This window comes from Ornithodoros turicata, chromosome 1 (genome assembly GCF_037126465.1).
Source record: "Ornithodoros turicata isolate Travis chromosome 1, ASM3712646v1, whole genome shotgun sequence".
In the NCBI taxonomy this organism is placed as follows: Eukaryota; Metazoa; Arthropoda; class Arachnida; order Ixodida; family Argasidae; genus Ornithodoros; species Ornithodoros turicata.
In genome coordinates, this window is record NC_088201.1 from 37,762,659 (window position 1) to 37,785,875 (window position 23,217).

Below are 23,217 nucleotides of genomic sequence, written 5' to 3' on the forward strand. Positions count from 1 at the left end.
AAAGCCCCGTCTGTAAGCCTCAAGCGGTCGCCACCAAGCTCTGCTTGATGGGAGAGAGGTTACGTTCAGCGCTCGTCCGCAACACAGTTCCGCACGACCGCCTTGCTCCTTCGATCGCGTCGCCGCGTTGTTTGCTAAATCAAGTAGCTGAGCTGTTGCCAGCATGTTCTGTGCCACGCCTTGTGCGTTCTACGTTGCATATGCAGATCAAGTTCCGATTCCCATGCCCTCAACAAGGTAGCGACAATGGAAGCGTCTCGCAGCATCCCTGCTCGTATGCTACATACATACAGAACGTGCTTTTGGAGATAGGAAGAGAGGCCGCCATCATATCGAACATGGCGTTAAATGACTGCGCGAGACAGCAGGCACACGTAGGAACATTAATTGCGATGATTTATGACTCACGCACACATTAGCGTTTTAGCAAAATGTGCTTCACAAAGAACATTAAAACTGTACACGCTATGGCTACACTTTAGTACGTAACACAAAAGTCACGACAGTTTCCATAACGCAAGCACGGCAAAAGACAATAAGTTCTTTGTTGCACTTGCGCCATGTTGTGTTGCCTTTCAATTTTGCTTACTGTCTGCGTGGTACTGAAGCGATTACTGTCATCATATATAAACAACAACTTTATTTTATGATGACGATTGAGGAGTTTCATCGTCAGGGGCGATACCCCATTGCTGGTGGTAACGTGGTGGTGGTCTGTTATCATACTTCAGGGTAGTGTTCAGTTTTTCACGCATAAATACAGTGTACAAAAAGGTTGGAGCTCCTGACCACAGCTAACAGCTAACGAGCCATATACTTATGTCTTGATAAGCTATATGTAATTTGCAGTACAGAACAGGAACATGTACAGAAACAATCACCTTCATTATTCTGATTAGTTCGCTCCAAGCATTCTGAAGCTCAGTGCAGCTCTCCAGCTTATACTGAACTGTCTTTAACATGGGGGTTGTTGTTCCCAAATTGTGTCTCCGCCTACGACCCTGTATGCAGCAGCGTCGCCAGGATTTTTTTAGGGGGGGGGGGGCAGGGCAGAATGTTTGGAGTGGTGGTTTTCACGGCACGGGATCTGCATCTAATTCTGTTCGTCAACTGCGCCTGCAACTACATTGTCTTGGCTCGAAAACCCTACGTTTCTGGAGCGTAGACAGAAAACAGGAATCATAATTTGTGATTCTATTTACTTGCTGAAGCCAAGAGGGGGGGGGGGGGCAACGCCCCCCCCCCCCCTTGTGACGGCGCCCCTGTCTGTAAGGATGCCGTTTCTCGCTCATGGATGAGATAACAAGAGTTGGTTGTCGCATGCCACCTATACATGTGCAAGAAAAACCCAGTTTACATGTCGAAGGCAAGTGCGAATTTGCCTCAGTGTTGCAATGTTACCCTCCAAAAGTCACGAAGCGTAGCGGTAATTATGAATTCAATTGAGTGACGGCGGGCGCTAGCTGAAGCTTTCAGTCCGTTTCGTCCGGCAATCTAATTTACAGTCCCCTAACAAGCTCCTCTTCCTGCGTGAACCACGTTCTCGCCCCCTTGTTGATACGCTTCCGCGCTACGTGGCAGCCGGTTCTCTCTCTCGCCGCCGACGTTCCGAATAGGGCGCTCTATTCATCGACTCGCCGATAGGGTCGGATTTCATACGCTCCCTTCCCTCTATGAACAACTGGGCTGATTCCCGCGCCAATTCTCCAAGCTAATCACGGTTGACTTTCTTGCAGAACGCTGAAGTCCCAACCGCATGAGGCGCGTTCTCTGTATCGTACATCGCAACGTTTGACGTTTGAGCGAGCGAACTTTAATTTGAATTTGAATTTGTTTTTGCATCACAGTGCACCACTTGCCAAGGCATTCGCTGTTGGTGGCACTGTCTTGTGTTATTGTTTCTCTATTGTTTCGTTTGGTCTCCAAAGGAAACAATAGACTTTCCCCGGAGTCCAAGGGGAACGAATCTTGGCGACAAACGGCAGGAAGTGGAGCGCACGCGGTGGCCCATAAGAGTACAGCCCTATATTTTGAACTGTTACTGATTTGCAGAAGAAAACAAAACAAAAAAGAAACACTAAAACGTTCCAAGAATCTGCAACTACGATTGCGTTAATCTTCGGCAGACTACAGTTAAGAAAGAATTATACAATTTCACCATATGTGAAACGACATTCTACGAAATGATCCAGAGTGCTTATATTACCTCACAGTTTTTTACACGCTGTGCCTTGCACGAAAGAACCCTGTGTGCGCACTGCTAATCAGTTTGGAGACACGAAAGTGAATATGGAAAAATTCCCCAAGTTCTACAGAAGAAAAAAGAAAAACGCATTTCCAGTGCATTGCATGTGCGCGACTATGACGAAGATAGCTTCGGACGACAGCACGGAACGCCGCCAAGCGCGCAAGTAACGCGAGTTCGCCGAGCGATCGGCTAATCCTCGTTGTCCGCCAAGCGAGTCAAGTGCTGCGACGATACATGCACGTGACTGTAGACCTGCACGGGAAGTACAGGGGCCGTACTGGCTCGGTCAGTTTTATGGTATACGTATATTTGCATAAATGGACACCGTTTAGAAGTTTCGCTCAACGGGTCCTCGCACATGCTACGCTTACAAAGCGACTATTAAGTGTAGTGGCATGTTATCCGCAAAACATTTCACACACTCCAAACGCAGTGCACAGATTGGCGCGTAACCGGAAACCTTGCCCATCCTACTCGGAGCCACATCTCCGGCCGAAGCAGATGTTTACATAAGACAATTAACTTTTCTTTATAATTGCCTCGTGCGCGACCCTCCACGGTGTATTGTATAACGCCCGAGGCGTTTTTCAGTCGTCCAACGTCAGTCTCCCTCCGCGCCCTACCGCTTCGCCAAACACCTGGTGAACCACCACTCTCATTCGGGATCCCTGTCACGGGAGCTCCGGTCCGCGGCCAAAATTACGCCAACCCGCCATCCGAGCGAGGCCGTGGCCAGATGCTTGCAAGTGGAGGTGCTAATCGCCGCTTCTGTATTGACTCCATGCGCGCTCCTGGAGGATGGTTGTCATGAAAAATGATTCCCCCACTCAGTGGCCGAGAAGACGCCGAGCTAGATGGCAGCGGTTATGAGCCTAATTTTCGTCGAAGCCCATTTGTTATACGCCGGATTAGTGTAGATTACAGAGCAATTATAAAGCAGCGTCCAGCCCGGCCGGAAGCACGATGTTCTGGGGCGTGAGACGGTAGAATCGGCTTGACGTTAATAGCCGAGAAATAATAAGAAGCATGAACGATTATCATGTTGCCAGTTAAACATTTTCACTATCATAGTGCTTCGGCGTAATTCTTCTATTTCTTTCTTTTTTCTATGTTTTTGGACGTGTGCGTGCAATAAGTAAAATAAGTAAGTGATCAAGGGTTAAAACTTGGGCTGGTTGGTGATTCATAGTTAAAAGGGATAAACCCCTCAGTGCAGGGAAAGACGAGGACGGAACATAAAAAGAGACGAGGACACGGCACTGAACTGCCAACCAAAGAATTTTTATTTCGCGAAACCAAAATACGTAGGAACGTAGGAACCCTCCTCTCCCCTTTTATTCCCTCTCGTGCCGGACTTCCTGTTTACACCACTATCTTTTGCACACCCAACCGTTATCATTAAGTGGCCGACATGAATGCTGATATTTTTGGGGAAAGATAAATAGAGGCGTTACTGATGCGAACACTCTCTGCTTTCTTCTCTCATACGCCTCTCGAAAGAGAAGGCTTCCTGGTTTTTTTACACCTGAACAAATTTTTTGTTTTTTGGAATTCTGCCTGACATCCTACACACGTCAATAAATGGTCCACCAAGGTACTATATCTATTAGAGGTATTCGCTGAATGTTATTTTAAACGAGTGTTAACGCACCTAGATGATTGCCCGATATATACCTTACCACACTTTAGTGGTACGTGTCCTCGTCTCTCTTTGTGTTCCGTCCTCGTCTTTCCCTGCACTGAGGGTTTTATCCTTTTTAACTAAGTAAGTGATGCTATAAAAGGTTTCTCTCCAGGATTATATCATTTTTTCCCCCTTAAATACCGGAGCGGCATAATACGCATGTGTAGGTGTCTGGCGCGGGGAAAACCTGTACCAAATGACTTATGACGCTTGTTATATCTCGCCTAACCTACTGACTCCATGTGGCTTTCCATGAACTCTGCCGACGTCCATACAACTAAAGGGAGACTCCGGGGCAATTCGAAATTAATATAGTGACTGTGTAAATAAGTTCGGTACATTCTTCCGAAATGAGAAATAAAGTTGGTTTAGCTGTCAGGGACCCATTAGTTGCCAAAAGAGCTGGGAAGCTCATATCGAAACCGAAACTTGTGAAGACTCCCTCCCCGGCCTCTTGTACCCTGCGTGACGTCAGAGGTAGTCTCGTGCGGGCCGCCGGCTCTTTTTCGGGCATGTGCTTGGTAACGTCTTCGTGCGACATGGGACGAGTCATCTGCTCCCTCGATTTCGTTCTAAAGTACTCGCAAGCGGTAGGACAGAACCTACAGAAAGGCGCACGCGAAGAATACCGGTGAGGTGAAACCCACTGTTGCTGGACTGCTCTTCCGTGGAGGAGCATCAAATCACTCAAAGGAAAATATTCGTTTTCTAATTATCTGTGCCACCTGGGGATGGGGATCATACGGTATGGATTGATGTCACACTGTCACTTCAACACGTTTTTGGTGCGGTGCTTCCCTTTAAGCCAGCAGAAAATGTCAAAGCACAATTAGGTTATACGATAGTTCATGTTGTTTCACAAGTTATTATCTTGTCAGTTGTATTCAAAGCCTCTGGCGCGCCAGATCTATACCGCGCTGAAATTTGTTCAGTAAACTCTCCAGAGCGCCGCGTTCGTCTCATACTAATTGGAAACCAGAGCATAACCGCACGAATTCAATTATTTGAAAAGAAAACAAGAACGTTCTTTTGAGCAGAAAAAAACTAAAAGGACTATAAGAGTTCTAGATAACTGGGCTGAAGAGCCGGAACAATAACAAAATCTACCATAGCGCGGGAGCGTCGTACGTGAAGCCAGTTGGGTGTGTTAACCTGTCTTCTGCCTGCAGTTGCTTCTGCCCGGACAATCTCCACCGAACTGTGGCGATCCTTCTTCAGGTGGTTTGTCCACCACGTCTACCGGAAGCAGCGCCACCGGAAGTGGTGGCGGAGCGGAAAGTCCCATGGCTGCCGAGCAGCCTGTCTGCTACGAGCCCTCAAGGTTTCTGTACCCAAGGCTTGCAACAGGACTCGCTGTCAACAGCCTCTACCCTTCGTCGTACGCCGAGCAGTCGGGATACGTCGCTGCTTTGGGCACAAGTTCTGCAGCCTTTTACCCGTCACTGGTAAGCTCGTTCTCTTGATTGGTCGGTTCAATGAACGGTGAAAAAAAAAAAAAAGAAAAGGTGGGGGAAAAGGAGAGAGTAAGATATTATGAACCCTATGACGCACTCCATCGTTACTTATTCATATAACGTACTATGTGCTTATAGCGTACTTTCAGGGAAATATGTCGTACACTCGTCTGTATACTGGGCTCACGAATTCGTTTCTGCCAATACATGACACAATTGTTGAATGATATTCGGGTCACCTATCTGGTCACTTAGCTCCCTCTTCACTGGATAATTTTTCGGGTTAATTACGTAAATATATATACATGTATATATAACATTTGTAATCTAATAGGCTGATACTCTGTTAACAGCACTATTTTAAACTACATAACACGCTGTATGAGACACACTTGAACAATACGCCTCACGGCGTGTGGCGAATAAATGCAGTCATGACTGTAGCTGGGATCATACTGTGGATAATGATGAAGGGCACGGCCATGCGAAAGGATACCCAGTACACACTATGGAAATCGAGCATGGGTCACATACCTCTTTGGCTATCTCCAGCAGGGTCCCATCACATCATCATCCCATTTATGTATGTATGCCTATGCTAGACCAGTTTCCCGAAGGCAGTGCACTATGATTCCAACTGTCATAAACATAATCCAAGTCTATGAGAAGTTGCTCGACAGGAGTCACCACACCCAGTGTCTCCCAGTATAGATCCTAGGCAATGTGGACATCGCTGGCAATGAAGGCGGCAACCAGGCAAGATTTCATTCAGCTATTATGACATTTCTTCTGTGCTACTACTAGTTCCCTCCCACAATTTTCTGTATGGTGTCGATCCAACGTTCTCTCTCCCGCTGCGGTTGCTGTAATCGGTTGGAGCCATTTTCCAACAGTTGCGGTTAAATGTGGAATATACACCGGTGGTTGGGCAGCGCCTGGAAGTTGCAACATCTGTCTTTTTGTTCCACCTGCAGTATACTATGCGAGCAACCTCAGTTCCTCGTGGTCCGCGATCCTTACTGGTGAGGTTCTGCAGAGTGGCATGTAGTGAATTGATCAGCGTCCTTTCTCTATTGCCACAGCTCTCAGGCCGTGGCTTCACACCGCTGATCAATTGCAGTACCTCCGCCTATAGTAGAGGACTCCCTCACACACAATCTCTACGCAACAGAGTTTTAATGCGATATAATATTTTTCCTAGGGATGGGCCAACCGAATCTGCGAATCCTCGAATCCTTGGCTGGGATTCGAGATTCGGGAATCCGAATCCCAGAGCCCAAAACGGCGAATTGAATCTTTCGAATCTCAACCACGTTTGTTTGCTTGTTTTTAAAATTGGCGCCTCTGGAGGCAGCCGAAAGCCTGACTGGTCGTTACGTCCCACTTCGCCTATTCCCATTTCGCCTAATGCAATTTTTAGGATTAAAAGGGCGAGTGGGGTGCCTTTCATTAGGGGAAATGGGGCTGCCAACAAGTGGGCGTTAGTATCAGTGATTGACGTCAGCAGGGAATGGCTCCGCCCCTGTGTGCCGTCTGGACACCTTACAAAGCTCGAATTAAATGTGGCGAAAAAAGCAGAGCGTCCAGAAGGACGAAGTGATTGCGGTCCTGCATCTGAGCCAGGTCCTTGGCGCCTGTGGCTCGACAGTCTACTACGAACGGCACATCAGGACTTATTGTCCTTTTCACGAAGCCTTACGAATGACATTGCAAACAGTGCAATACTTTTAGTATTTTCCGACTGAGTACTTCACAGTGATTTATCCAGACTCCGCTACACCGCCTAACACTCCTTAATCTTTGGTGACACCCCCCTGCCTTTCGTTCCTGCGCACTCCATGCAGAAGGGCCAGAGCCATTTCAACGTTAGGCACATGCCGACAATGACACGTAGAGATAAATCAACGTCACTGTAATAATGAGACCCCCTCATTTTTTGCAATCCCCTCCCCCTTGCTTTTGAACCTGGATAAACCACTGGTGCTTAAAATCAAAATGTCAAAATGCCAGCGAGAGCATGAGCGAGAAATTTCGTTTTTGACAGCGCCGCGAGGAGGGAAACAACTTGAATTAAGCGAACGAAGGCTGATCCCATACGTATATAGATGCTGTCGGACATCTAATGCACCTTAACTAAACATTGTTGTTGAACTATGCTCGTTCCCTTGAAAGATGTGTTCGGCTTCTTCGGGCTTGTTGTATGCCTGTGTATACAAAGTGCTTCGTGAGTGAAATCTTTGAATTAAGAAATACAATGTGATTGTATGTGATTTCGTGTTTGTATGTAAGGTATACAAGATAGGAGTGCAAAGAAAAATAGGCATTTTGCTTAAAATGCGATCTTCAATGATGATCAAGCACAGGCTGCAACGGAAAAAGAAAGCCGCCTTCTTTCTTCGCGTGACATGCTTCAGTAGGCGAAATGGGACTGCTTGGCACATGCATTAGGCGAACTGGGACCCCGAGCAGTTCCTGGTGAGGGAACATGGCGAGGGATTGGGAGATAATCTGATAAAAAACATTAGGCGAAATGGGAATAGGCGAAGTAGGAAGACACGGATTGGCCGACGGGCCCCCGGGCGCGCCAAAACCACAGCATAAAGCTCCGACATTACAATTTGAAAAGTAACATGGTTTGACTTTTGATTGTTTCTTAGTTTTATGGAAATAATTCAGACTCGGGAGTTTGCGTATTTCTTGTATAGTCGATGAACAACATGTTAAATAAATTACATTTAAAAAGTTGTATATGGGTATGTTTTCCCCTCAAAGTGAACTATTATTTAATTTGTTTTTCATTAAACAAAGATATCTACATATATATCTATATATACTTTTCAGTGGAAGTGTTTTTGTCCTGGGTTTTTAAACTTTCTTTTAAGAAAGGATTCGAAAGATTCGAGATTCGTAAGATTCGTGGATTCGCAGAACCTTCCTTGGATTAATTCGGATTCTCGGATTCGGGAAATTCTGTATTCGTCCCCGTCTCTAATTTTTTTCTGTACTCTAACCATAGTCATCGAGCCACCTCCACGAATGCAATGGGATGGGCGGTCAACTCTAACAGCTGACATGCAAATGGTTCGTTATCGTGTACGTATTCTGTTTCTGCAATGTGCAACGTGTTTTCCCTGCACCTCATAGTATGCAGGACATAATCATGAAATGTAAGTTAACGCTGTTTAATGCGGGTTGCTCTGGTTAAGCGGTATACTGGGTGGAGGGGGACCTGGAAAGGAACGGAATAGTTAGCTTGTGACACCATTTTGCTTGCTGGTACTTTCGGTCTGAGACTTCTTACGGCAAAGGTCAATTCTTCTACTGTAAAATCGTTGTCAAGAGGGAAAGCTTGAGTCAGATGGTGTCGCCAGACGGTTGAAGTGTCGGCCAATCCTGAAGATCGTAGCGAAATCATCAGCCAGATTTTATTGCGTTTTTCTTCTCCTAAAAAGTAACGATGTGAAAGAGTTTCGTGTGTTCATGCCGTTCTTCATAACTCTTGGCCACTCCTCGATGCTGATGCAACCGACCATGGAAATGTCTTTGTGCAATCGAGAGACGAACATACCGGACATCACATAGTGAACCTCAGATAGAATAAGTATCATCTGATGGGTTAGTACAGAGCGGTTTCTTTCTTTCCCAATTTCCAAGAATATGGCGAAAATAATCTTTTAGACGTATTCGTGATGAACATCGGAGATGCAAATTAGAGAGCCTTGAATACATTTTGTTTGTCAAAAGACAATACACGTGTATTGACGACACTTTTATATAAGAAATTAAGACGTTTAGATATGGTACCTCGGAGACTCAGGCTGCTGAATGTCATTTAACGAGATGCAATAGCACACATTCAAATACTGCGTCATGATACCTAAATTTATATTTGCTTCCTCAAAAATGTTGAGTAGTAAAACCACATTGTATAGGTTGTTCGTGGCGCTAGTTTGCCCATAATTACATATTTTCTGTAATGAAGTTTTTTTTTTTAAAAAGCAAGTATCGAATAATCTGTCCATTCATTTATTTCGTCACTCAGATAATATTATTCTTGCTGTCAAATGCAAAAGAGAGAATAGAGAAAAATATACTTCCTTGGAGCCTAGAAAAACCGAAATTGCAAGCCCAAAACAGAAGTGTTCCGTACAACACGAGCAAGATTCATCTCAAACAATCGGCTTCGACAATACCGAACTGCAGAGAAAGGCGGACGTAGCTAAACCATACTTTTCAGCTGTTGTGGTTGGCCTCCACACTTTGTGCATGTAGTCTTTAACAGCTGCTGACTGGTGACGGTCTCATTTCTGGGATTTCCGTAGCGTGCAATACATTTGCGAGCCTGTGCACATGTGCACATGCAGCTTCGTGCCGTGACGCAGAAGTTAGATTCAACAGAAGTTAGATACCTAATTGACTAGTCGTTTGCTTCCCAATCCATCATCATTATCGTTGTACTAGCGCACGCCAACAGGGAGTACGATTAAATACAGACATGGAAAGCGAAAAAAAAAGCAAAAGCTGAAAATGCTGGAATCTAGGCCATTCCTCGCATGATTAGGGGAAGCGTTCGTCACACAATCAGACGCATGAGAGGCTGTCTCCTCCCGTGGCTAAGTGGCTAGGGTGCTTCCGCACCGAGGCTGGGAGGTAGCCTGGATTCCAACACCAGCACCGAGTGTGCTTTTTAGGTGCTCTCCCTGGCTTCTTATTAGACGCTGTCAGGCAAGTATCGGCACAGTCATCTGTGAAGTCGGCCTAGGACTTACGATTCCCCTGAGCAACATGCCGCCATATATGACCGCAGAGCACTCGGCAATGACACGTCACCAACCAACCAACCGTGCAACCGGCAGGTAACGACATTAGAGAGTTTTAGTATATCGTAAGCAGAGGCGATAGCGTACGATATACTAAACCTCTCTATAGACCTCTACCTGTTTGTGAACAAGTGACGTCATAATGTTCAACAGCGCCACGAGTTTGGTAGAGTTGAACTACGTTCAAAGCTAGTGGCGAACAAGGTCGCGCCTGAAAGCCACGGTCTTGAGGGGATTACGATGGTCTCTGAAAGGGACGCGACCTTCGGTCCTACTTTCTTTCAGCGAACAATTGCTCATTCGTGGAACCCAGCTTTCCCCTTCCGATCTGTTTTGGTTTCGGTCTGTCTACCAACGTCATGATGACGTTTGTCGGGTAGAGGTTTATTGACACAACCCCTGTAGGTTGGCAAGCACCGCGTTGTCTTTCTTGCTATAGTCTCGTGTAGGTATCCTGAAACATATAAGTTCTGATTATGGTTCACATAATCGAACGATGCGAGTGTTATGCGGATACACAGGTGTTCACTTCATTGTCACGTGCTAGAGTAGCATGCCACGTGGGTGCACTAAGGCATTTCACGTACGACTGCAGTATAGGTCTGTTTCGTTCGTGGAGCACATGCGAGCAGATGTCACCAACGCGTTGATCAGGTAGTCGTATACGCATGTGCACCTGTAAAATGCATCACGACTGATGCACGTTGTTAGAGATAACGGTGTTCCGTCCTGGGCCGTGAAGAACAAGTAAACATATGTATACTTATGTGAGCAGCACGACGCTATGCGAGTGATGGCACCGCTACGCTTCAGTGCAGAAATCATGCCAATGATAGTGCCATCATGCCTTCAACGAACCGGTTCCCGGCAGCTTCTAAATCGATTTTTCTGCTACGCCAGGTCAGCGCTTGTTACGTTCTTTGTAGTGTTGCAGTTTACATCGATCAGCTTAGTACTCCGGGCCCCATATTCAGATCAGGATTGGTAGGACTTCAGTAGACTGAAACCATGGTGTTTTGTTTCGGCTTTTCATTCCTTTCTTCACTTCTAGCGGAGTTCCTATTTAACGCAAGCAGTTATACCACAATACCACGCATTGGATGCCTCAGACCCTGTCAAGAACTCGTCAAGATTGCGGAGTTGCCACTCCGCAATCATTCTAGCTTTATCAGAATATGGAACGGAATGGAATGGAATGACGGCAACGGTTCTACGAATGGAATGGGATGGAATTAGGTGTTTTTTTCACCGGAATGAAACTGACCTGTAGGTGCCCCTGTGATAGTTTTGGTTTCAACTCAGTGGTTCTGCCCTTTCGCCCCTTGCACCCAGGCCCAAGCAGGCCTGCCCACAGTCAAGAGTAACGACGAAAAATCCAGAAACGGGCGAGTAGGGAGCAGGTGCGTGAGCTTGCCGCGGGTGCATGAGCGAGAGGCATGCGGAGTTTGTCATAGAAAAACAATGGGCACATGGACAGCATGACCGCCGCTGTCGAACCTGTACACGCGAAACTGACCTCTGGAAGAAACCCACCGAATTCATCGTCAATTTTATGTAACGGTTTACGAAGTATCCCTTCCCCACACTGTTCAAGCATGTAAATTTCATGCTGCAAATAGAGTATGAGCCAAAACCGCGTCACATGAACAAGATTTGGAGCGTCTCTCCCGCGTTGTGTTTTTAATTTGAAACTATTTATTTATTTGATTTAGACTTTCAAAATGTTTTGAGAGCGCCATTATTTTCTTTTTACGACGGAGTCAAAGGAATGGAATGGGGTTGCCAAACCATTCCGGGAGTAGGAATCGACCATACCTGTCCATCCCGTTAAATTAAAAGGAGTGGAATTAGCACACAGCTCCACCCCTCAGAATGAAATCGATGTGGAATTCGAATGGAATGAGTGATCATGTTCCGCAACGCTTGTGCCAATCACACTCCAACACACTATAGTTGGGGAATGTTAACTCAACAATCTCCATAGCACAATTGCTCACTGCAAATGTTATTTCATGGAGTCAATTTGAAGGCGGTTGTCCTTTCCTTACCAGCTCCCTTGGCATAGTGGTTAGGATGACCGCTTCCCACGACGGGACTGGGAGGTGTCGCGGGTCCGAATCCTCGCACCGCCTGTGCCGTCTGGGGCTATACTTGGGTTTTCCGGCAGACTTCCCAGGCGAATGTCAGCACAGTTCCCTCTGAAGTCGGCCCAGGACGCATACTAACCCCCCTGTATCCCACTCCTTCCTGCTGTCCTCTCTCCATCTCTCCTCATCTGTACGCCGCTCATAGTCACAGTTGCTTCGCGGCGCTAACACGGAACTAAAAAAAGAAATGTCCTTCTGTGTACTTTAGTGACAATTAATAATAATTGGGTGTTTACGTCGCGAGACAACTGAGATCATGAGCGACACCACAGCGGTCGGTCTGTGGATTGCTTTTGCCCACCCGAGGGTTCTTTAACGTGCGATGAAAGCTCACCACACGGCACCCCGTATTTAACGTCCCTCGCGGAAGACGGACTTTAGTGACACAGAAAGGATGTGTGAGGGAAGAAAGGAAGAAATGAGATGAGATGGTGTGATAACAGATGAAGGAATGATGACGGCCCAAAAATTAAAGATTTAGCGCAGTCACTGCAGAGTTGCCGAGAAGTCCGAGCAGTACTCATAGCCTTTGAGCGAGGCCAGATTCCTGGAGAAAGTAAACGAGGCTGCGAATTTTGGAGTGTCTTTCGTGAAAGAGCCTCTGGGATGTAGGACATCATCCACCGTACTGTTCCTGCAATGGCCAAGATATTTCTCCCGCACCGCAGCATATGCACAGCAATGCAGTAGGATGTGCTCGATAGTTTCAATTTGCTGACAATGTATGCAGTTTGCGTTGTCTAGAGAGCCAATGTTGAATAATTGGTGGACAGAAAAGACTAGTTGGCCCTCTGCAAACGAATTGAATCATTCTTTGCCCTCAGTGCGTATAGCTCCATAAGAATATTTTGGACACACCATAGGACTTTTTGGTCCTCATTGACTCATTATTTCATTTCACCACAATACCGCCATCAATATCGCCCCTCGGGATGAAACTCCCCAATCATCATCATTATTAAAATAAAGTTGTGTGTTTGGGTTGCGCTTAGCGTCATATCGTGCTATTTCATCGTATTGCTAAAGATGAGGTACGTAATCGGGGAGGACAAATGAATGCCCCACGTATGAATGTACGGTCAGGGATATTACCAGGATTTTCGTCTTGGCGAGGGGGGTGGGGGTGACAATCTTATTTGCTGCCTTTCTGGCAGGCATTCGATGGGGGGGGGGGGCGTATTTCTGGGGGCATTAGGGGTGTGTGGGGGTATGCCGGGAAAATCCCTGTGTACTGTGCTCGAACTTCGAACGCAGTTTTCTCTAAACGTGTGTCGGGTGGGTAAGCCATCTACATCAAAACTCGCGATTCAGGGTGTAACTTGATCTTAGTTCACACTGAGATTGATACACGTGCACAATATGTATAGTGTGGATATAATTACATGACATGGTTCAGAACTATGGTACAATGATATGCTTCCGTTGCTGTTCAGCCAAGCGCAGTTTAGACAAATATACATTGTTTATGCTTCTTGCTTGACGCGTTTTGTGTCTCATTAGAATACAATCATCGCCCGCACAAGGTCGCATGAGAGACACGAGCTTGCATTTCCGCTGAAGTCGATTCACCCCTTTTGCATGCATGGGGCGGACGACAGGTGGGCGATAAATCTGCTTTGCACTCTGTCCTTGTATAAAACTGCTGACGAGAGTTAAGGTGCAACGGATAATAACTGTGACGAAAATAACACCGATTGGAGAGATTACATGCTCCGAGGCTGACGGTCACCTCGAGGCCAGGATTTGCGAAGTAATGAAATCATAAATGTTTATCGATAAGCGTTTGAGTCACTTCGTTTCTGCGTGCATTTTAAAGAAGCAGTTGTGGAGAGTGATGAAGAAGCAGAGATGAAGATTGAGAAGAGAAGAATGACGAAGGCGTTACAATGGCACCGAAACATCAGGATCGGAAGACGCATTTAATCGCATTTGGCAGAATGGCCAAAGAAGAAGCTTTTTTTTATCATAATTAGATTTTAATTTATTCGTCAACATCGTGTACGCCCATTGCGCCACAGCTAATGCGCAGGATATTCCACAAGTACAAGAATGGAGTCCTTGTTTGCCCAAACGCAATTACAGAATTTTCCGTATGTGACAAGTTCTAATTTTATAGTTAGAGGTGATCGCGGACACGATTCACAATACCCGCATCCACACGATAACGGCGCGTGTAAGATCCGTGACCGCATCCGCCCCACCGCGCTAGCTGAAATAGATTTATCCGCATCTGCTCGGTGCTGAGTACTTGAGCAGATCCGCGGTCATTGCACTTGCAGGGAAAAATCCGCCTGACCAACGAGTTATGTTGCAAACGTCTATACTTTTCAGCATACAAACTTTCTCAGCAACGTTATGCCATCCACAGTTGTCCAATAATAGTTCAGTTAAAGGAACTACACTGCAAGGGATAGCACACTTGGACACCATTTTGAATTCACTGCGTGCTCTCAATTATAGGCTCCCCATAGGGGACGTCGGCAGTCACGGTAATGGTTACGGATACTCGCGAGCACCGTAGAGGCGTTTTGTCCGCATTTTATGCGCGCGGATTTTGACAACGTTTCATCTTTATCCGCAAACTAGGATGTCGTGGACATATCTATTTCTGGTATTTCCATATTTCCAAGGCTAACCTTAGTTTCTCAATCTATGCAGGATAATCGAGCAACATGGGGCACGATTCCTCAAGCCGCAGCTGCGTGTTACCCGTACGACCCCGCTCTAGCGGCTTACAGTCCCTACGGGGACAGGTATGTACAGTCAATTTGCATCGATTTTGTGTTCAAAAACAGGGATTAATGGATGCGCCACTCTCTTCTTTCTATTACGACATTCGTTACGACGTGAGCGTCGCTAAAGTGATTGCATAAAAGGTGAATGACACCGCAAGACGCCTCACCCGCAATTAATTATTATTAATTAGGTACGGCGCTATGGACAGCGCTGCGAGGCGGAAGAACGCGACGCGTGAAACGACGAATACCCTCAAGGCCTGGCTGTACGAGCACAGAAAAAACCCGTATCCAACCAAAGGGGAGAAGATCATGCTGGCGATTATCACTAAAATGACACTTACTCAGGTGAGTTATTATTGCTTCATAGAACAACTGTGGACCACCGTCAGGAAGTCTCCTCGCGAAGCTCCGAAAGGATACTTCTTTCTATTTTAGGTGTCGACATGGTTTGCGAATGCACGACGCCGGCTCAAGAAGGAGAACAAAATGACCTGGGAACCGCGAAACAAAAACAGCGAGTCAGGCGACGACAAGGCGGACGGCGCCACGTCGGACACGGACAATGACGGCGGCGACAAGAGCGACAGCGACGTTCACCGCGACGTCAAGCAAGGTCTGGTGCATTCCCATTCTCAAGTCAAATCAGGTGGTACAGAGAAAAATCACGCCTCAATTATAGAAATGAATTATTGCGAGTAGAAGAAAAGCACTTAAGAGCACATGTTACGAGGGGTATGCTCGCGTAAAGAGGAAAACGGAGACATTGGCAGTGCTGGCTACCACCCAGTTCATACCAGGACAACTCACACCACAGGAAAGCTCATACCGGGAATGATCCAGAAAGGATTTAATTAGACAGCTACGGAATCCTATTTTGTTACTATTACCTATACGTGGTGAGATATATCTACAGGGTGTCCCAGAAAACGTGTCATTGAATTATACTACGCCACCTAGAATCATGCGGTCAACGGCATTTGTTCTTACTAGGTTTTTGCCAACTCCTGGTGTGAATATCATGTATCGTAAGTTTAATTATGTAAATATTTGCGAACTGAACTCGGAAATTTGCCAAGTAAATGTCACTTTTTACCCCACCAATATGAAGAGCGTGCCGAATTCACTTAAGTTCATGGTAATTGACAGTGATACTCACGAGCTATCCCATCGGAAAAAATAGCCGAACATCATGCTTTTCGTAGCACCGAACTAGAGTCACTAAATAGGCTACGTAGCTTATTTAGTGACTCTACACCGAACCATAACGCGCGACGACTTTTTGAGTGCAATCGCTCTCAGTCCGACGAAAGGAGGTTCCAAACCCAGCCCACAGAGTGATAGTAGAAAAAAAGGCAGTTCCTGAAATTGGGAAAGGGAAAGTGCGATCCCAGCGAAAGTCGGACGCGATAAGCCATACCTGTGTTATCTCTTTCTGCGTTGCAGGTGTGGGCTGGGTTTCCAACCTCCTTTCGTCGGACTCACAAGGATTGCGCTGAAAAATTTGTCGCGCGCTAGCTCCGTAGAGCATGATGTTCGGCTATTTTTTCTGATGGGATAGCCCCTGAATATCCCTCTCAATTATCATTAATTTGGGCAAATTTGACACGCTCTTCACATTGGTGGGGTAAAAAAGTTACTTTTACTTGGCAAATTTCCGACTTCAGTTCGCAAAAATTTACATAATTAAACTTACGTTACACGACGTTCACATCAGGAGGTGGCAAAAACCTAGTAAGAACAAATGCCGTTGACCGCATGATTCTAGGTGGTGTAGTTTCTTTTTTTTTATTATAATACAATTACACGTTTTCTGGGGCACCCTGTATACTCTCTTAAAACGGTCACTTCTAATAGAAGTAAAAAATGCTTATGCGTTTTTACCTCTAAAAGTAAAAGGTAAACTCTAAACACGGTCACTTCTCACGTTACCTCTGAGAACGTATAACTCCTGCTGTAGAGGTTACATAATCGGTAACGAGCTTAGACGAAACTCTCTGGTGGCCAGGGGGGGGGGGGGGGGGGGATATGTTTAATGCAAAGTAACAAAAAAGAGAAGGGAAAGCTTGGGCACGGTGTAGGCTTGCTATTCCGAAAAGCTATCAAGCAAGCAAACAAAAGAAGATATAAGCAGCTGAGACACAGAAAATAATGAAAAAATACAGAATAAACAGCTCCTTCACTAATCGTTGCGCATAGGACGTATCAGAGAATGCCCAGGAGTTCAGATTCCCGAAGGAATCGTGTCAGCGCAGACGTGACTTCAGCGTGCTGAGTAGGGCCAAGTAGCACCGCGAGGGAAAGCTCTCGGTAGCCTAGATGAGCAAGGCGGCGCCGGATACTCGACCGGTGATCTTCGTACCGCTGGCAGGCAAGGAGTATGTGTGGCACGTCAGCTTCCACATGACACGTGGGGCAAAGAGGTGATGGAAGTTGGCTCATCTTAAACAGGAGGAGTGGAGTTCGTGCCACATTCAGCCGCAGCCGATGAAGCAACGATTCCTCGATGCGCGGGATGGGGCCAGGCACAGCATATGTCATTAAAGGGTCAATGGATTTAAGGAAGGCATTTGTTCGTGTGGCTTCTTACTGAAAGAGCTGTGTGCGATTGGCAATGAAGCGGCGGATTTTCAGCTGGCACATAGAGTGCGCAAGGGGAAGGACAGTTGGTTGCTCAGTGTCGTGGGCTTGCCGAGCAAGAGCGTCAGCAGGATCATTGCCTGAAATTCCGACATGGCTCGGAATCCATTGGAACACCACGCCGGGGGATACAAGTTCAGAGTGCAGGGCGATGACCGTGGTGTAGGTGTCACTGATGACTGCAGCAGAGTAAGAGGCCAGCGCCTCCAGAGTCACTTTACTGTCGGTGAGGATCGTCCAGGCCCTGGGCGCCAACGAGGAGATATGTCTTGAAGCCGTGCTCAACTCCATCCTCTGGAATGCGGAAGGCAGCAGACGACCCAACTAGAGAAACTGAAGCATCGGTGTATACTTGGGTTCGATGCCGGTGGTGACTGTAGATGTGGTGCAAGGTCAGTTGGCAGGCCACAACGGTTAGCACAACCTTCTTTTTCCTAAGGTCCGGAATTGACGTTTGTACAGTGGGGTAGTGAAGTCCACATGGCCAAAGGCTACGTTATGATTACCCGCAGACGTTCACATGATCCCAATGCGCTCGATGTATATCCCGTAAACAAACTGTTACTCGTAAACAGATAACGCTTCCCAGGTGAAAAATGTTTGCAGTTACAAGTTGTTGATGAAACAATTTCTATTTGAAACCACTTTGTACGTAAATGGTTTAAAGTGGAAATTGTTTCATAAACCATTTGAAATTGAATACATTTTTCACCTGGGTTATGACGCTTGTGTGTGCACTGTGTCAGCGAAATACTTTCAGGTTTCTGTCGCGAGACGAAATAGTCACACCCTCTTTCATAAACCTCTGTGCACAAACATTACCGCGTACACAGCGGAGAGAAAGAGCAGATTTGCGAATTAATTTCAGTGTATTTTCGGCATACTTTCGATCTTGACAGCCAAACACATCCCGGTATTACGCGACGTTGTGCAATGCCGTGTCAATGCTCGGTTACGCTACAATTACTCTCCAGTAGGGAGAAAGGTGTTATGCTACTCCCTTGAGGGAGTGAGGAGACAGCCTATTGAGCGTAATTGTACTCTCCAAAATGGTGTTATATATGTGGCAAAAAAAAGGAGTTACAGTACACCCTTTTTTTAAGAGTGTAGTTAGAGGTTATCCCAGGGGTGGATCCAGGATTTTGCTGAGGAGGGGGCCCAGCCATGGACAGCATGCTATACGCGCGATCTAGGGCCAATTAAACACTATGTGAAGACAGAAATTAGAATGAAAAGAAAGGAGGGGTCAGGACATCCGATCTCCCCTCTAGATCCGCCCCTGGGTTTTCCTATACATTTTACAGGTAAAAACTCATATTTTTTACCTCTATTAGAGGTGACCATTTTAAGAGTGTAGGAGTGAAGCAGCAGATGTGACTTCGCTACAGTATTATGGTCGTAAATTTAAAACGTACAGCTCTATTCTGTAAACATATTATGGCATGGCCAAACTGCTGCTGCCCAAATACTGTAAAAAGAACTTTATACATGCATCCATTGCGTGCATTCCACAATCTTTACAGTGCATTTTAACAATTCTTTAAGGTACTTCAGTAAAACGTTATCTGTGTGAATCTTCTTGAATACAAGTCACATCTCGCACTGGTTTGATATGACCCGGAATGAATTGAGTGTGGTATAAGTTACCCTGGTATGAACTGGGTTTAGGATGAGTCGTCTTGGTATGAGCTGGGGGCTAGAACACTCAATTTGTTCTGCTATCTTAGTATCCGTTGCACCGTGATTTTTTTTTTAACCAAAGCTTCTCTCCGAAGCCACGTTCCTGTGGGAGGTATACCATAACATCAAATTCGTTTCGTCTTGGACTTGAACACACACCTCCTAATAAGGGAACGATTCTTCGCTTAGCCACCGAAACCGTTAAAACATTTCATCAGTACCACTCGTAGTTGTCTTACCCACAGGCAGATTCCCTTTGCTGGCTTTAATGCGAGTCCATAAAAGCTTAGTGTCGGCATCATGTGGTAAACGTCCTGAAACACCATATTTTGCACGGTGGCAACCCTATTTACCAAGCATGTGATCCTCATAGTTTGGACGTAGGAGTCCAGAATTCCGAGAAGTGAGAGAGAATACAAAGAAGGTCCAAGTTATTTTCCAAAGATACAGTATACGTGGTCAGTGTGGCACGAGTCTTCACCAGGCAGCCTCACAGACTTACCATTTGGGTACCTAGTAAGCGGCATTGGTGTGCCCAAACTTACAACGTTCGCACTTGCAAAGAAGACATACGGGTATTTGAGACGTGGGGCTCTTCCAGAGCGGAAACTGGCCATGCGCATGGAATTGTCCATATTCTACAATATTGTTCATATTGCGAGGGTGAATATCGGAGAGTGAGAGCGGAGCTTTATTTAGTCAGGGAGTGATTCAAAGCTGGACAGCACAGATTCTGGATGATTCCTGATGATAAGGACTGGGTGGAATATGATGGTGTTACACAATCGTATACACCGCCACCATTGGTGTTGGTGCATCATCTTCTTCTAAATATATACATAATCAAAAAGAAAATCTGGAATCTGGATCAAAAAGTTCTTTTTTCAGCACCGACTGAGATGCACCTGCCTATTACCGTATTCTTGAAACATTCTACTTTCTACGTGCAATTCGGAGAGAAATAATGACGAAAAGAAACAAGAATGAAGAAGCTCTTTTGACTGAATGAACGTCAATACGACCGAATAATTCCACATGGCGCTCTGACTTCAGAAGGCATACATGAGTATATCACTGAAACTTGCGTTAAGCACTCGTCCTGTCTGCCAACTGTCTGGCTGTAAAGCGGTGCGGTTGTCATTGTACTTATTCCTGCAGCCCCTGCACGATACGGTGGAACAATGCTTCCCGAACATCGTTTTCTTCTCGTTTGCATATGAAAGACCCCGACGCAAATGCGCACCGTGCGTGCGCCGAAATAAAAAAGTGTGAGAGAGGGAGGCAAAAAGGAAGCGAAACCATCGTCAGATGTTGTAAATCAAGCCAGCTCATTAGAGTTTCAAAAGTGCAGGAGGAAATACACCGACACAGTTAAAAAGCGAGTCCTGCTTTGTCGCACAAAAGCCAGCGCACTGACTCTGCGGCGGGTGCCCTCTGTGGCAGCTTACGTGGTATTTTGTTGCCTTGGCGGACGCGGGTTTCGCGGTTTCTTCGGAATGGCACGAATTGCTTTGTTGATTCCTCGCGCTTTTTTGCCAACATTCTTTATTATCATACATAGAAAAAATAAAGTGCGAGGGATCGTGCAAAACGTGTATCTATCCAACCCGCGTATTCGTGTTGCACATTCATTACATCATGATATAGAACGCTCCTTGGCACGTTGATGCGCTACGATCACAGAGGCGCATGAACGTACTACCACTTTTTACATATTATGCAGAGAGGGGGGAACAATGAGGTATTACTCCGCAATTGCATTTCGCGCAGCTGATACTGTATATTCCGTTCAGATCAATCAATGTCGCTTTACAAGGCTTGTCTGCTGCATATTTTCACGGAACAGTTGATTGAGTGTAATCACAGTACGTCTCTCTGGTCTTTTGTCTAAGAGACACACACGCTTATTTGCTTGTCGAATTCGTGGTCATGTCTTCACGCAAAGGAAACCGCAACCAGCTATCGAGCTTCTTTTTTCTGTCAAAGCGGCCCACCGTGTCGAGATGCAAATGAAGCTTAGTACGTGATAACCAACTAGAGGTCGCAACGGTTGCCGCTTATCGCTCATGCATATTACAGCTGAGGACAGATGCATTTGTGAAACAGCCACGCCCATCATCTACAATTTGCGAATCATCTGCGTGAAAGACTAATAGCACGAGAAGACGTGTTACTCAGAGAAGTTTAATATTACTGGGTAGTGCAATTTGACGGACTTCAAAAATTTTCGCCAGCAAAGTTTAACCCACTCTTTCACAATTCCCGTGCTCCTTGCTTCTTAAACTATAGCGGAAACGAAAGTCTGGTTAAAGCTACTGTAAAGCAGCAGGCAAGCTGTTAATATTGGCAGCGGCATTTGAAAGCTTATTCCGAAAGAAACCCACACTGCAAATTCTATGTGCGACAGAAAACTCTAAATAGTTTTAATCACGACTGAAATTGCGGTGAAAAGACGCGGGGCGCCGCCTGGTGGGAAACAATCGCCCGTTCGTCGATCAACAGTGTTACATGTACCCAACCCTCTTTCGGCTAAGTCATGGGCTAAGTAGCCGGCTTCTTGAACCTTATTTGAAAAGTTTGTTCGAACGAGATAGTTCCTGACATATATTATCTCAAAATACAAGAACATTTGTACATCGTGGAAATGGGTAACAGAACTGTCAGCAGAATCTCCATGAGAGTCACCTACACTGTAAACTTTTTCACACCTTTAAAGGTGTGCGCCATGCACATTAAACCTGGTTGCCTAACATTGTACCTCTATGTTGATTGTACATTGTACCTCTAACATTGTACCTCTATGTTGATATTTTACAAAATTTAAAAAGCATTACAAAAGATCAGGTGTCAGTCCAAATATTGCTCTCATTATGTCTTGGATATAGTAGATACGTGCTAATGCATATATGCATCGCTAGCGATAATCGAGCACGTGCAAGTGTCTACAATACTGTTCAACAATGTTGAGACTTGAAAGACTGAATTTTTGGAGGACAGACAGCATGCGAGTAAAGAAAATTAGTGTTAAACCGTACTCCATTATGATGTTACCAAAATTACACCAAAAAGGACGTGCGCCACGCACATTATTACACCTTTAAAGGTGTGAAAGCATTTACAGTGTACGCAAAAATGCACCACGTCCGGCGAACAGGCGTGGTGATGATAGCGGTCCACAGATGTCGCTGTACGCTCCTATTGTTATTGGCATTTATGTTCGCCGCTGTACATGGTGGGAACTGCGGAGTGCGTAGGGACTCTTAAACACAAGGTTGCCCATAATATTAAATCTGAATTTCCTAAAAAACTACGAGGTGGATTTGAACGAAATTTGTGGCGTTTGTATACGGAGCACCCAGACTGTCAAACGAGGCAGTATAAAATTGTATGCCTGCTGCTTTACAGTACCTTTAAACTCACTTTATTTCACAGGCTAAGGCCTCGCTTCCACTGCTGATGCGTTATGCAGAAACACGCATGACGACGTGTCTGCAACAAGTTCACACCATGTCTAGTCACCGAGTTTTTCGAGTTTAAGGTCTTTCACAAATTGAGAGAACAAAAGTCGGGTGCTACTTTTTAGTCTATCGGGATGAAATCTTTAGTCAGCATCACATCAGACACCTATTCGTAGGAAAAAGCGTCTATATGTCCTATACGTACAGGTTCAGTTCTGCAACATACAGCGATACTACAATTTGTTGCGAATCTATAGCAGGTGTCCGTACGTTTAGGATGCTGCTGCTGCCTACAGTGTTCTTACGCTTTAAAGGGGCGCTATATTTCTGTAATATAAAGGTAACTACTGG

At 45.7% G+C, this 23,217-nt stretch overlaps 1 protein-coding gene and 1 long non-coding RNA gene across 4 annotated transcripts in view; one reads left to right on the forward strand and one right to left on the reverse strand.

The window, feature by feature from the left end:
• LOC135378019 (iroquois-class homeodomain protein IRX-4-like) overlaps window positions 1-23,217 on the forward strand; it is a 69,382-nt gene that overhangs the window by 28,966 nt on the left and 17,199 nt on the right. For all 3 annotated transcript variants that reach the window (XM_064610838.1, XM_064610837.1, XM_064610839.1), the window contains exons 2-5: window positions 5,102-5,377; window positions 15,012-15,106; window positions 15,280-15,436; window positions 15,527-15,704. In XM_064610838.1, coding sequence (XP_064466908.1) covers window positions 5,102-5,377; window positions 15,012-15,106; window positions 15,280-15,436; window positions 15,527-15,704 — 706 coding nt within the window. The remainder of the gene's footprint in view (window positions 1-5,101; window positions 5,378-15,011; window positions 15,107-15,279; window positions 15,437-15,526; window positions 15,705-23,217) is intronic.
• Window positions 1-23,217, reverse strand: part of LOC135378026 (uncharacterized) — a 96,209-nt gene that overhangs the window by 20,481 nt on the left and 52,511 nt on the right. The window lies entirely within an intron of this gene.